This window comes from Myotis yumanensis, unplaced genomic scaffold, assembly GCF_028538775.1.
Source record: "Myotis yumanensis isolate MYYU_CA2020_CCGP unplaced genomic scaffold, mMyoYum1.0.hap1 SCAF_15, whole genome shotgun sequence".
Taxonomy (NCBI): Eukaryota; Metazoa; Chordata; class Mammalia; order Chiroptera; family Vespertilionidae; genus Myotis; species Myotis yumanensis.
This window is the reverse complement of record NW_027223766.1, coordinates 40,953,350-40,965,431: the sequence shown is the minus strand read 5'-3', so window position 1 is coordinate 40,965,431 and position 12,082 is coordinate 40,953,350. Positions and strand designations below refer to the sequence as shown.

The 12,082-nt window shown below is 41.0% G+C and overlaps 1 protein-coding gene across 2 annotated transcripts in view; it reads right to left on the bottom strand.

The window, feature by feature from the left end:
• Positions 1-11,176, bottom strand: part of RRM2B (ribonucleotide reductase regulatory TP53 inducible subunit M2B) — a 32,031-nt gene extending 20,855 nt beyond the window's left edge. The window contains exons 1-2 of one of the 2 annotated variants that reach the window (XM_070392776.1): positions 11,010-11,176; positions 2,767-2,922 (exon numbers count right to left, since the gene is read on the bottom strand). In XM_070392776.1, coding sequence (XP_070248877.1) covers positions 2,767-2,922; positions 11,010-11,057 — 204 coding nt within the window. In that variant the 5' untranslated portion in view covers positions 11,058-11,176. The remainder of the gene's footprint in view (positions 1-2,766; positions 2,923-11,009) is intronic. The other variant, XM_070392777.1, reaches the window with a different exon arrangement.
• Between the last annotated feature and the right edge of the window lie 906 nt (positions 11,177-12,082).

The window sequence follows — 12,082 nt, the reverse complement described above, 5'->3', positions numbered from 1 at the left end:
ATATATAGACAGATAATTAGGCAGTTATAGCTGCTACTTTAATGCAGGCTAATCTACTTTCATATCTAGAAGTAATGCCAGGCAGGTCACAAACCTGGGTTTTAAAGCAATTTATAAGTATGACTTCCTCTGAGAATAGAAATGTTTCGAACATAGAGCTAGTCCTTGGAATTAATAGCGAGATGTACTCTAGAGTTTGGTGGAATCTACAATTCAAAAACAGTCTTTAAATGTACCCTGTAGATATCATTTCAGCTCGGGAAGATCTCTTAAGTATGTTTCACAGTCACCTCATAAACATTTGAGATATGTAATTGTCCTTTGTCCTTCTTTTACTTATTCTACAAAACCCTAATCTCTTTTACCATTTTAAAAAGGACTGGTTCACCCTTTGAATCATTTGTGTTCTTTTCTAAAATCCTTTCCTCATAACTTTATTCTTTCAGTGATTACTGAGCACCTACTTACTATTCCTGAACTTAAAGGATTTGACGCTTGGGGTGTTCTAGTCAAGAATGAGAAGTGGCTTTCATTAGTTATTTTTATTTACTTGCAGCAAGTAAAGGAGATAGGATTCACATTCAAAGCACTGGCTTGCAAAAGGGAGGCTTAGCCATTGGTTATCTACACTGTTTGGCTAATTCCACATTGGTTTCTTCTTTTCAGTTGACTACACTTAGTGTTGGGTTCCTGTCAAGCTCATCCTCTTTACAGCTGCATCTGCAAAATACTGTGCTACATTTTACATTTAGCAAGAATAGCATTTAGTCAGAACTAAATGCCCAGACCGTGAAACCCTTGTCCTATCTAACACTACAAATGCCAGACACTGTGCTAAGCATTGGGATACAATGGGGCAGGAAGGGGAAAATATTTGCAAATATCTTTTAAAATATACAAGCTAAAAATCAGGTCCTATATTATTTTAGTTCAACTGAGGTTTAATTGAAGTTCCTGGTTTTTAACTATTATACTCCTGATATTAAATGTTAATATTACAATATGCTCACTCTGACTTATCAAACGTATCTCTTCAAACACTCAGCTTTCAAAAGGTCCTATAAATTTTATTTATATTACATTGGTCATTTTCCATTCCCAGTGTAAACCCTCTGGCCAGCTTTATCTTATTTCAGTAAAGTCTTCAATTTACCATCTAAATATTGATTCCAAATTACTAGTTATCAGAATTCTGTGGATAGCGTTAAAAAAAGAATCCCAGAACTTTGTCTTTTGAATCAAGGTTTCTGATAATAAGCCATATCTTACCTAATAATAGACAAACATGTAAATTGACCGTACCTTCGCTACGCCAGTCAGCCAATCAGGAGAGTATGCAAATTAACCTAACAAAGATGGCGGTTAATTTGCATACATAGGCTCCAAGTAGTGGAGCGAAGCCTGACAACCCAGGGGCCGTGAGGCTTCGCTGCGCTGCTGGCCCCAGGGCCGGCTCTGGCCGGAGCCCGGCCACAGCGAAAACCTGGGTGCCGGGTGCCGGAGGAAAACCGGTGCCAGCAGCCAGGAGAAAGGAAGGCCTATTGCACGAATCTCTTCATGCAACAGGCCTCTAGTTTAGGAATAAAGCTAAACCACTGATAAAACAATAAAGTCTAAAGTTAATTAAATTATAACTCATATAATTGTTTAAATGAAAAATATGTGGAACTAAATGAATTAGACTCCCTTTCAAAATATGTGTTTGAATCTTCCTATAAGCTGCCTATTAAATATATACAACCTGCATATTACAGGGTGGGGCAAAACTAGTTTTACAGTTGTTCATATGGAAAATAATGCACTAATTAATAAATAATAATCCAAGAATAAATTCAGAACTGTAAAGTTTTTGCTCTACCCTGCATAATTTTTCAAATTAGTGTTTCTTAGTCATAATACAACATATATTACATTTGCTTAAAAATGCATATAATTTTCAAATGAATTTCAAGAAACTCAAGAATCACAAGTACCTTCTAAACACGATGAATGAAAAAGCCACCTGTATCCTCCCTTTGTTCTCTTAACTATATCTAACAAAAAAAACTTTCTAAAAACCACAAACAGTTGGTGACAGTCAGGTGTGCCAAGCACTACGACCCAATTTAAAAATGCTGGGGTCTTGTTTTGTTCTATATGTTAAATATAACAAAGATGTTAACAATATAACAAGGTTGAGTAGGTGGGTAAAATTCATAACAGAAGCTTCAAATATCGGTGCTTCTGATTTCTGTGCAACTCTCCCCCCATTTTGTGTAAAATAATGGTTTACAGTTATTTGGTGCTTACTAGGTGCCAAGTAACATTCTAAATATGGCATTAACCTCATTAATAAGATTTCTCTGATCAATCCTCATAACAACCCCCAAAACCAGGTACTAGTAGCTCAGTATAACAATGACGAAGATACACAGAGAGGTTAAGCAACTTCTCCAGTTCCACAGCAAATGGTAGATCCAGAATTTGTCTGCTCTCGAGCCTGCATTCGTTACAGCATGCATTTACATGTACAGAATCACTCTCATGAAAATACAGACAGACATATAGGCCCAAATATATCTATCCAAACAGATATATATAGAGAAATATATAGTAGAGGTAGAGATATATAGAGATTAATATACACATATACCCAGAGAGAGCAAGAGTGCTATGCAGGTATCATCCATCATACTGGTACAATGTCCATTTTTCGATGTCTTGTAACAGAAGATGTGAACACTGCAACACAGGACATGATTATTGACGAAAGGCGATGCCACTTACCTCTTCTGCTGTCCAGAAGGATGCCTGTGCCTGTTTATACATTTTCCAAATATCGGGGTACTGGATTGGAAAGATGACAAATCGGCGTGAACTCTTTCTTAGGAGTGGTTCTTCACTTGACTTTGCTTCATTTTCGTTGGTATCTGAAGATAACCTCTTTGAAAATTAAAGTACAAACACCCATTTTGTGTAGACATCTCCTCCTTATTCATATCTAAACACACATCTGAGGGAGTTGGGGAAACAGCATAGGTTTGGGAGCCAGTCTGGTTGGGTTGAAGCCTTACTTGTCACCTCATAGCTGGTTAATAAGTGTTTGGTTGGTTGTGTAATCGTAGCAAGTTGCTTAACGTCTTTGAGCCTCAGTTTCCTCATCAGTAAAATAATATCTCTCTCACAGGTGATCATCAAATTAATTTTGATGATTAAAAGTGCTTTAAACAGAACCTGGCACATATAAGCCTTGAACAAATTATTGTCATTAATGCTATTTTCAGGATAAGCACAAAACTAGACCCATAAATGTCACAGAGGGAACATTTCTAAGTTAGTGAACCAAACGTTCCCTTTTGTTCCTCTCTCAAAGATAGAATGCTGGTTTGAGATAGAAATAAGTTAGTTATAAGCTTTTTGGTTTTTTTAGTTTAATGTCTTCTTTTCTAATTTTAACTGAAATATAATCTTACCTGAAAACTCTGTACCAACAGAGGTTTTGTCTGAAGCTGACCATATACCAATTTATTATTGCTATTTACATGTTAAACTTACTGCATAGAGTCTCACTGTGGGCTCTCAAAGCTTTGTGGAATAAAGTGAGGAACACATACCTACATACATACTACTTGGAAACAAGGTGGCATTCTCACAAGGTAGAGAGCCATATATATTTTTTTAAATAGTCAGCAAGAGTATCAGGAGAATTGTGTGTCCATGAGAATGATTATATGTAAAGTATATACAAATAGGCTAAAACGTGTATAAATCGAGATTATTGGGACACATTTCAATTCTGGACTCCTAACTCAAACTGTTTCTCTTCTGTACCAGGCATACCAGGCCCGTACATTGTGTTCCTCACCACTGCCTCCACCAGTCCTCATACCTCTCCAAATCAAGTGTGCTTAAGCTTTGAGGCTAAGAGGCAAGACCAGATGACAGAAAGGCCCACAGCCAACGCCTGAGACACAGACACAGGTGGGCTTACACAATTCACACATGCTGCCATTGCAGCATAGACTGCCTTATTTGGTAAGTACTTATTCTGAATGTACAAACCTCCCCAGATAGAGCACATAAGCCCCAGAGTGCAGAAACTAGTTTTTCTCTATTGTGATGTTCCTGTAGTACGGTGTCAAGCATAAAAGGCCAATAAGCATTAGCTAAGCAAGTGAATGAATGGGCTGCTAATTTCTCTTTATCCTGGGCTCGGGTTACTGAATATTGTTAGACTTTTTTTAGTTTAACGTAAGGTCACAATACATCAGTGAAGTAATATAATGACCACTCAAATCAAGCCTTCTCGGAGTGCCCCCATCTTTCTCCCCACCCTCCATCACCCCAAATGCCTGGATTAAGTCCAAAATAGCACATCACTCACTGCAATTTAATTCCCTGTTACGTGTCTATAGACTCCTCTAGACGATCCTTCTTGAGAATAAAAACCAACTTTACTTTAGTGGAATCCCCAGAGCCTAGCATAGTACCTGGCACTTAGTCGAAATTCATTCCAGAAAAATTGAAGAAAATGTTTTAAATGGAAGTGGTCAAATTTTTAAATGTGTGTGTTATGTGTGTTGCCACTGAGGGCATTCAGTCTCCAAAGAACCATAAGATACTGACACACTGCAGGTCTAGGCTCCAGAACAGGAGGCAGGCATAAGAGCAGGGCCTCTGGGTCTGGCACGGAGGCGCTTTTGCGCCATCACCACATGGATGCTTTATATACATTATCCCACTTAATCTGCAAACAACTCTGACACATAGAAAACTATTTCCATTTTACAGATGGGGAAACTAAATCTTGAAGGATTAAATAGCATACCCAGGATCCTACAACTAATAAGTGGCAGAAATAAGATTAGAACTGAGATATGTCTGAACTCAAAGCCTTGCCTGAGGCTACACCTCTGTATGCAGGGACAGCCGCTGGAGGAAGGCCAGCCTCTATCTAAAACCCAGAATTCAAAACACTGAAATGAACTACACCTAAAGAAGAGTATACATTACTATCTCCCACTAAGCAAAGTTCCTTCAACAAAGTGGTAGTGATATAACTGGCAAAGGAGGAAACCACCAAATTGGACTTTATGAAAAAATAATTTCTTTGTCAATAAAGCTGAAAGAACCAATGTGACTTGAAGCTGCTACAAAAGAAAGAAAAAACACACAACCAAATTGGTTAGGTTTAAAGCAGTGGTTTTTAACTGATGCAAGTTTAAAAATCTACAGAGTAATACTTTCTCAAAATGCATTTGCCTTCCCTTTTACCAGGTTAAAATTAATATATGTAATGAAATTACGAAGCATTGATGGGGACATATTTCACAGGTGAATGAGACAATAAAAATAAGACTGAAAATAAACATTTTGGAATTTGCCACCTATATAGGTGAACCAAATAGCCCTATTTTATTCTAGACTGTCCTTTATAGTACACAATTGTATTCATTTAAAATAAGCGCATTCATGTTTTCAGGCAAGTTATTTAATCTGAGTATCATCATCTGTAAATCAAAGATAATACTTGCATTCTCTGCACACTCTCAAGTGCTATACACTTTTAAAATTATTACTGTGTTATTATTGAACATAATAATTTCTGGTTGGCCTTTTAAAGGCTCTCTCTCTATACTTAAAGAAATGATAAAAGAACTATTATAGTGGTTAATTATTTGATCAATCAATACCTTCTATGACTGCCCTCAGGGAAATAAAGAACTCTTAGAAAAGTTTCAAATTTAAAGCCCAATTGAAAAGGCAGAAGTCTGCAGTCAACAAATATTTCAAACTTGTCTAGGCCCACGTTGTTCTTCCTTTAGTTTTTCTAGATTGTGCTTTTATCATCATTTATAGCATTTTGCTATGATTCTGCATTTCTCTTTTCTTTTTCTTTCTTAATATGTTTTATCTCTGGGGTACAGAGCTAGAATCCTTGACCTTCACTATATTTGCTATGTGGCCTGTACTGAATGAAGTTGAGAAGGACATCATAAGCAGCAAACCTTTCACACCAAGCATCCTGGAGTTTTTAAATGCTGACAATAATTGATCAACGACAGGATCTATGAAAACTGCTCAAGACTTGTACCTTTAAATTAGAATGAAAATCATGTTTGTACATTTATTCTTCCTATTCCATCCTGATAATATGTGGACTTTTAAGAGAAGAAGCTGGATTAGAAGGGCAATATGAAAGATTTTGCAATGTGAATAAATGAAGTTTAACCAACATAAACCTTTGAACTGAGCTAGATATGACATGGAAATATTGCTTATTTTCATGATGCTTAGAAAAATTCACAAACATGTTAATGCAGTGTCAGGAGTGTCATGAATACATTCCAAAGCTGTAGACTCTCTATGGACCTGGGTTAGGAAGCCATATGTTAGAAAAGAAAGCAATGTAAAGGGGGCGGGGACGGGGGGGGGGGGGCGGGGGGGAAGGGCCTAAGAGCATGTAACATTTTTTAAAAACTGGAAGAATCTGTGTAAATTTGGACTTACAGTATGGGGGGACAATGGAAGGAGATGAAATCAGAAAGAACGCAGAGAATACTTCCCAAGTGTGTTTTCCAAATGTGCTCTGAAGAACTCTGTGGTCTCTCTAGTGTCACAAACATGAGATTCGAACTTTAGTTTTAAATGTGTTTTCAACCTTTTAAAAATAGTAATAAAAATAACAAGTTGTTTTCTACTGTACAGCAAGGAAACTACCAATGCATGAACTTGTGTTTCCAGGTTGTCGTTTTTCTTTATTGTGTGTGTTTGGGGGAGGGGTAACCTCAGAGGACAGTTTCTCTAGCGAGCTCTGCTTAACTGAAGAATGCCATGAGACTGAAAGAGAGGCAGTTAAAAAAAAAAGCAACAACAGAAAAATACCCTGTAGTCATTTGTATCTATTTTTCAGGAGTAAACCAAAAAAATTTTAACCCTCCTCCTACCCCCCAAAAAGGAAAAAGAAATAATATTAATGGTACCAATAATACAGTAGAAGCCCTCCTATTCAAAGTAATCCAAACTGGTAGTTGAAAATTGGCTAAAGTAAGAAATCAGAAGAAAATGACTTAGCTTAAAACATGTAACTTACACTTACTTACTAATCTTCTTTTATAAAGCCAAAGCTTTTTGTTATTGTTGTTAAATTGGCTCACTGATTGACATCCCAAATTTTTCTGGCATAAACACACTATGATGCATCACCTATGCTTTTTAGTTTTAACATCCTTAAGATAGAGCAATCTGAGGGCAGAATCCTTACCTCTTTTATAAATATCACCAATCTTTTTTTTTTTTTATCTAAGTCTACAGATTTTGTTTTTAATAACTTATCTTTATTGAGTTTCCCAAGCTTTCAAGTTTTCATAAACAATTTTCTTTTCATACTCATATATTATTAGTTTACATAATAGTTAAATTACAATAGTTACAAGTACAGTTGGTATAAAGAGGACTAGAAATAAAGACAACTGATGCTGGTAAGGTAAAACTCAGAATTATGTGAATGCATCAGGGAGCAGCCTAAATGCACTCTAAAGCACATGGGTTGATAAATGCTCAGAACTGGCTAGCAGTACATTTATTAAGAGAACTTCTGGGAAATATGCAAAGAAACTGTTTGCTAAATTTGGTATAAATCTTCAGTTATCATCTACACCCCAATTCAAAGCAGCAGGTTCATCAAAACAGCCTCATTATTCCATTAATTGATTTATAATATTACATATGTTTACTTTAAAAATTACATTCATAAAATACACAAAAGTGGATTTAATCAGTGTTGCACTTATAATTTTGTTTGGAAAATAGGCCCAGGTGTTAAAGCCATGGGAGGGCCTTAAATGCAAATATACATGAATTTTGCCGCAGCTATTTCCCTATAGCCATTTTGATGCAACTGTTTTGACACTTTTTTACCCCAGGGTCATCATTTTGATGAAATGAAACAAAACAAATAAAAAAATAGTTAGCTTTCAGCTTTTAAAATCTGTACTCCATTTCTAGGCTTTATCTCAGGTTAAAGTGGATATGTCTATTTTGCATATTAAAGGAATATTAAGATGTTGACTTAAAAAAATTTTGGAGCAAGTCAAAGTGATCTGCTTTGATATATAACACTGGCATTTGACCTTTATCATGCAGACTATTGGGAGCTGTTGAAAGTTTTTAATCAGGTGAGAAACATGATCAGATCTGTGTTTTAAGATCACTTTTGTAGAAATGTGGCTGGATTAGAAGGGAAACTGGAGGTGGAGAGAACAATTTAAAATTATTGCACTCCCTATCTCTTGCCCCAAATAGGAAATCAGCAGTAGAAACTCAAAAGAAAACTGATTTAAGACACATACAAAGGGCTCAGCACCTGAAGGATAACTGAATAAATCTACAAAAACTCTTGCTTCTCTAATTAGATGTTTAACAAAAGTTTAATTTGAATGAACTCGCCCCACCAATACAAGCTATAACAAGAATAAAAAGCTGCAAAATCAAAAAGTCAATTCAGTCAATAAAAAACATAATGGGTTCAGTTTCAAGATATTCAGTGGAGAGCTGAAAATACAACTCTATGGTAGGCAGAGGCACTATCTCCACTCCTTCCCGAATAAGATAAAGATGCCATTGGTAGTCACCACACTACGGGGAGGGTTGTGATTATCCAGGGAAATCATACAGAGGAGCAGCATGACTGAGGACCAAGCCTACAGAAGGGGGAGATGGAAAAACAGAGACAGCTGGGATTACAACTCACTGACGTGGATGTAAAGCAAAGGCAGACTCGATCTGATCTGGCTAAAGGGTCAACAGCTGAGACAGCGAGGAATTTGGTAAAGGGTCCACACTGGATATTTGCGGTTCTCAACCTGTGGGTCGAGACCTCTTTGGGGGTCGAATGACCCTTTCACAGGGGTCGCCTAAGACATCGGAAAATACATATATAATTAATATTGTTTTTGTGATTAATCACGATGCTTTAATTATGTTCAATTTGTAACAATGAAAATACATCCTGCATATCAGATATTTACATGACGATTCATAACAGTAGCAAACTTACAGTTATGAAGTAACGACGAAAATAATTTTATGGTTGGGGGATCACCACAACATGAGGAACTGTATTAAAGGGTTGCGGCATTAGGAAGGTTGAGAACACTGGAAGAGGTTAGGAATTTTGTGGGCCAAAGATTTTCAAACATCTGGGGAGCTGGGAGGCTCAGACTCTAATTTTCCCACTTGCTCCCAACCTCCAGCTGCTGGCGTTCTTTGTGCGGCGCAATTTGAAAAGCATTTCTATGGATAGACGTGGAAAATTCCTGAGTAGCCATGAACATGAACAGAGATGGCAAAGGGAAGATTCATCAGATATCCATGAATTAAGAAAGAAAAACACCCTAGATTTTGGTAGTAACTATGGTGTCAAGTTCAGAGGTGGAAATGACAACCTGAATTAAAGATATGGCAGTTGGCATGCAAAAGCTGCTTGAATGGGACTTTGCCAGTCTGAGGAGCCGGGCATTTTTTGGGTGGGAACTGAGACCCTTTTGGGAGTTTTTATTTGGAGGGGGTGACAGGGAGGCCCTGGTTTGATGACGGGTTAATTTGGCAGAGGTAAACAGGCCCGGGGAGCAGGTAAGACTGGAGGTAGAGAGACAACTAGGTGTAAAGTGATGCGAATCTGAAATCAAGTTTCTTAGAGGTATTCCACCTTCTCTTCCATCCCAAGAGCTTTTGATTAATTATCAAAATTGATTACTAGGTGTAGGCCCAGTGATCTACATTTTTTTACAAAGTACTCCAGGTGATTCTGATGCACCTGAGATGCTAGACGAAGTACTTAAGGCATCCTTGCACCTCAAGTTTGAACCGTTCAGACCGTAACATGCTCACTAAGATTCAGTCCAGACCTAAAGTTCTGCTCCTGTCTCTGTGGATGTGTATCGCTTAGATGGGGATAATAAATGAAAATCAATTGCCAGGTCTTTAGCCTAAATGACTGCGGGCACGAAAGGAAACATCTGACTGGTCTCATTCAAGGGGGGAAATCAGTACTAAACGGATTTGTGTTTCAAAACAGGAAGAAAAAGTTTGAAGGATATTTTCAACAAACATTTAGTTAGTTACTAAATGTTTACAAAATAAAAAAAAGTCCCAAATCTGGCATCTACCCCTTCCTAAAGAAATGTAGGGCTAAGAAGCATAATTCTGTCTGAAACTCTATGAAATCAAAGAAACGACACGCAGCAACAGGTTCAAGCGAAAAACAAATGGTTTAGAAGTATTTACAAAAAAAATAACAGGGTGTGGAAATTATAGAGCAACAATTTCAACTACCCGACGACACTCAGCCACGGTTTCTTTACTGTTCCTATGTACGTTTATTGATGCAGAAGCAGAGGAGAGGATAAGCATGTTAATTTCGGTTTACGCAGCACCCGTAGCCCACTGTCCTTTGCATAAAGCCTTTCACTCCGTGCTCTGTGCGGGCAGGGCCATCCCTACTGCGTCAATGAAGACAGTTACGCCCCAGCGATTCACAGCGAAGCAGCCAGGTCTGCGCAAAACCGGCCGCCCGAGCTGATCACCTTGATTTAGGTTTCCGGCCCCTCCCCTCCACCCCGTGCACCTGCGTCACCTCCCACACCCCCCGGGCGGCATGCACTTCTCCGCTACATCCACCAGCCCTGGCCCCGGGCCTCGGTTTCCCCGGCCAGGTCTCCAGGAACGGAGGGGGTGCGCCTCGCCGCGGCCTGAGCCCCAGAGCGTTGCCCTGTCCGGGCCTGGGTGCAGCGCGGGGGAGCAGAAGCCCGGCTCCCACCCCACCCTCCCGGGGGGGGACGGCCTCCTGGGCGCTGGAAAGAACGAAAGCAGGCTGCGGCGAGGGCTCTGGGCCCGGCCTACGCAGGGTTCCCGACGGCAACGGGTAAAACGTCCCACAGCGGTCCTGCCCCATGCCAGTCCCCGCCGCACCCTGCGTGCCACTGGCCAGGGTGACTGTGGACCCGAGGAAAAGCGGCCGCAACGTTTACCTCCTCCAGCTCAGGCCCGGCCACTTCCGGCCTTTCCGGGTCGCCCATCGCGCAGACTCCGCCAGAGCTCCGGCCGCCGAGGGAACCGAGCGCTCCAGGGCACCTCCAACCGGGACTGGACCCAGGTGGCCCGCGGGGCTGCGGAGTCCGCCCTTCCCCGCGGCAGAGGCCCCTCCCACGCCAGTCGGCCCCGCCTCGCTCCACTGCGCCGCCCCGGCTGTCTCGCCCGCCCATTGAGGGACTCTCCCTGCGCAGGTCTGGTCCTGTCTTCCCCGCCTCAGGGACCCGCCCACCCCGGATGTCCCCGCCCCCTCTACTGCCCCGCCTCCCGCCTGTCCAATGAGGGCTCTCCCTGCGCCTGCCGGCCCCGCCTTCCCTGCCGCAGGGTCCTGCCTCCCGCCTGCGGGGCTAAGAAGCTTGCCCAGAAGCTTTCCCGGCCTCGCTTCCCCGCCCTCGGCTTGAGGTTCTCCGCCGGCGGCGTTCGGCCACGCCCTCCACGGCGGCTGGGGCTCCACTGCTCCGGTGCGGGAGGGGCCCGCCATGCCAGGCCACCTCTCCCAGCAGCTCTCGCCGTGGCTTCAGGAACACGGTATGTCGCGCTCCTCGGCCTGTCCCGAGAGACTGCCAGGTGGTGGTTAGGGGGAAGCCACACTCTTGGTGGAAGAAAAAACAAAAACAAACAAACCGCACCGTTAACAAATTAACAAGTAGCAACAACCACTTTGTGTAGTCTTTAAGCTCCCGAAAGAAAGGAAGTGGTGGAGGGAAAAGTGTGCGTGTGCATGGGGGGGGGGGGGGGGGGGGCTCCATTTAGGAAAAGTCGTGGAAAGCTCTGAGATGTTTTCAACAAACGGAGCCTTTAGTCACGTTGAATTACCACTGAATGGTCGGTCAGGACGTCTCTGAAGTAGCGACAGCAAAGCCCCTCCCGCTGCAGCTGAAGAAACTAACAGTGTCCGCCTACAGTGGTTCTCAACCTTCGGGCCCTTTAAATACAGTTCCTCATGTTGTGACCCAACCATAAAATTAATTTTCGTTGCTACTTCATAACTGTAATGTTGCTACTGTTATGA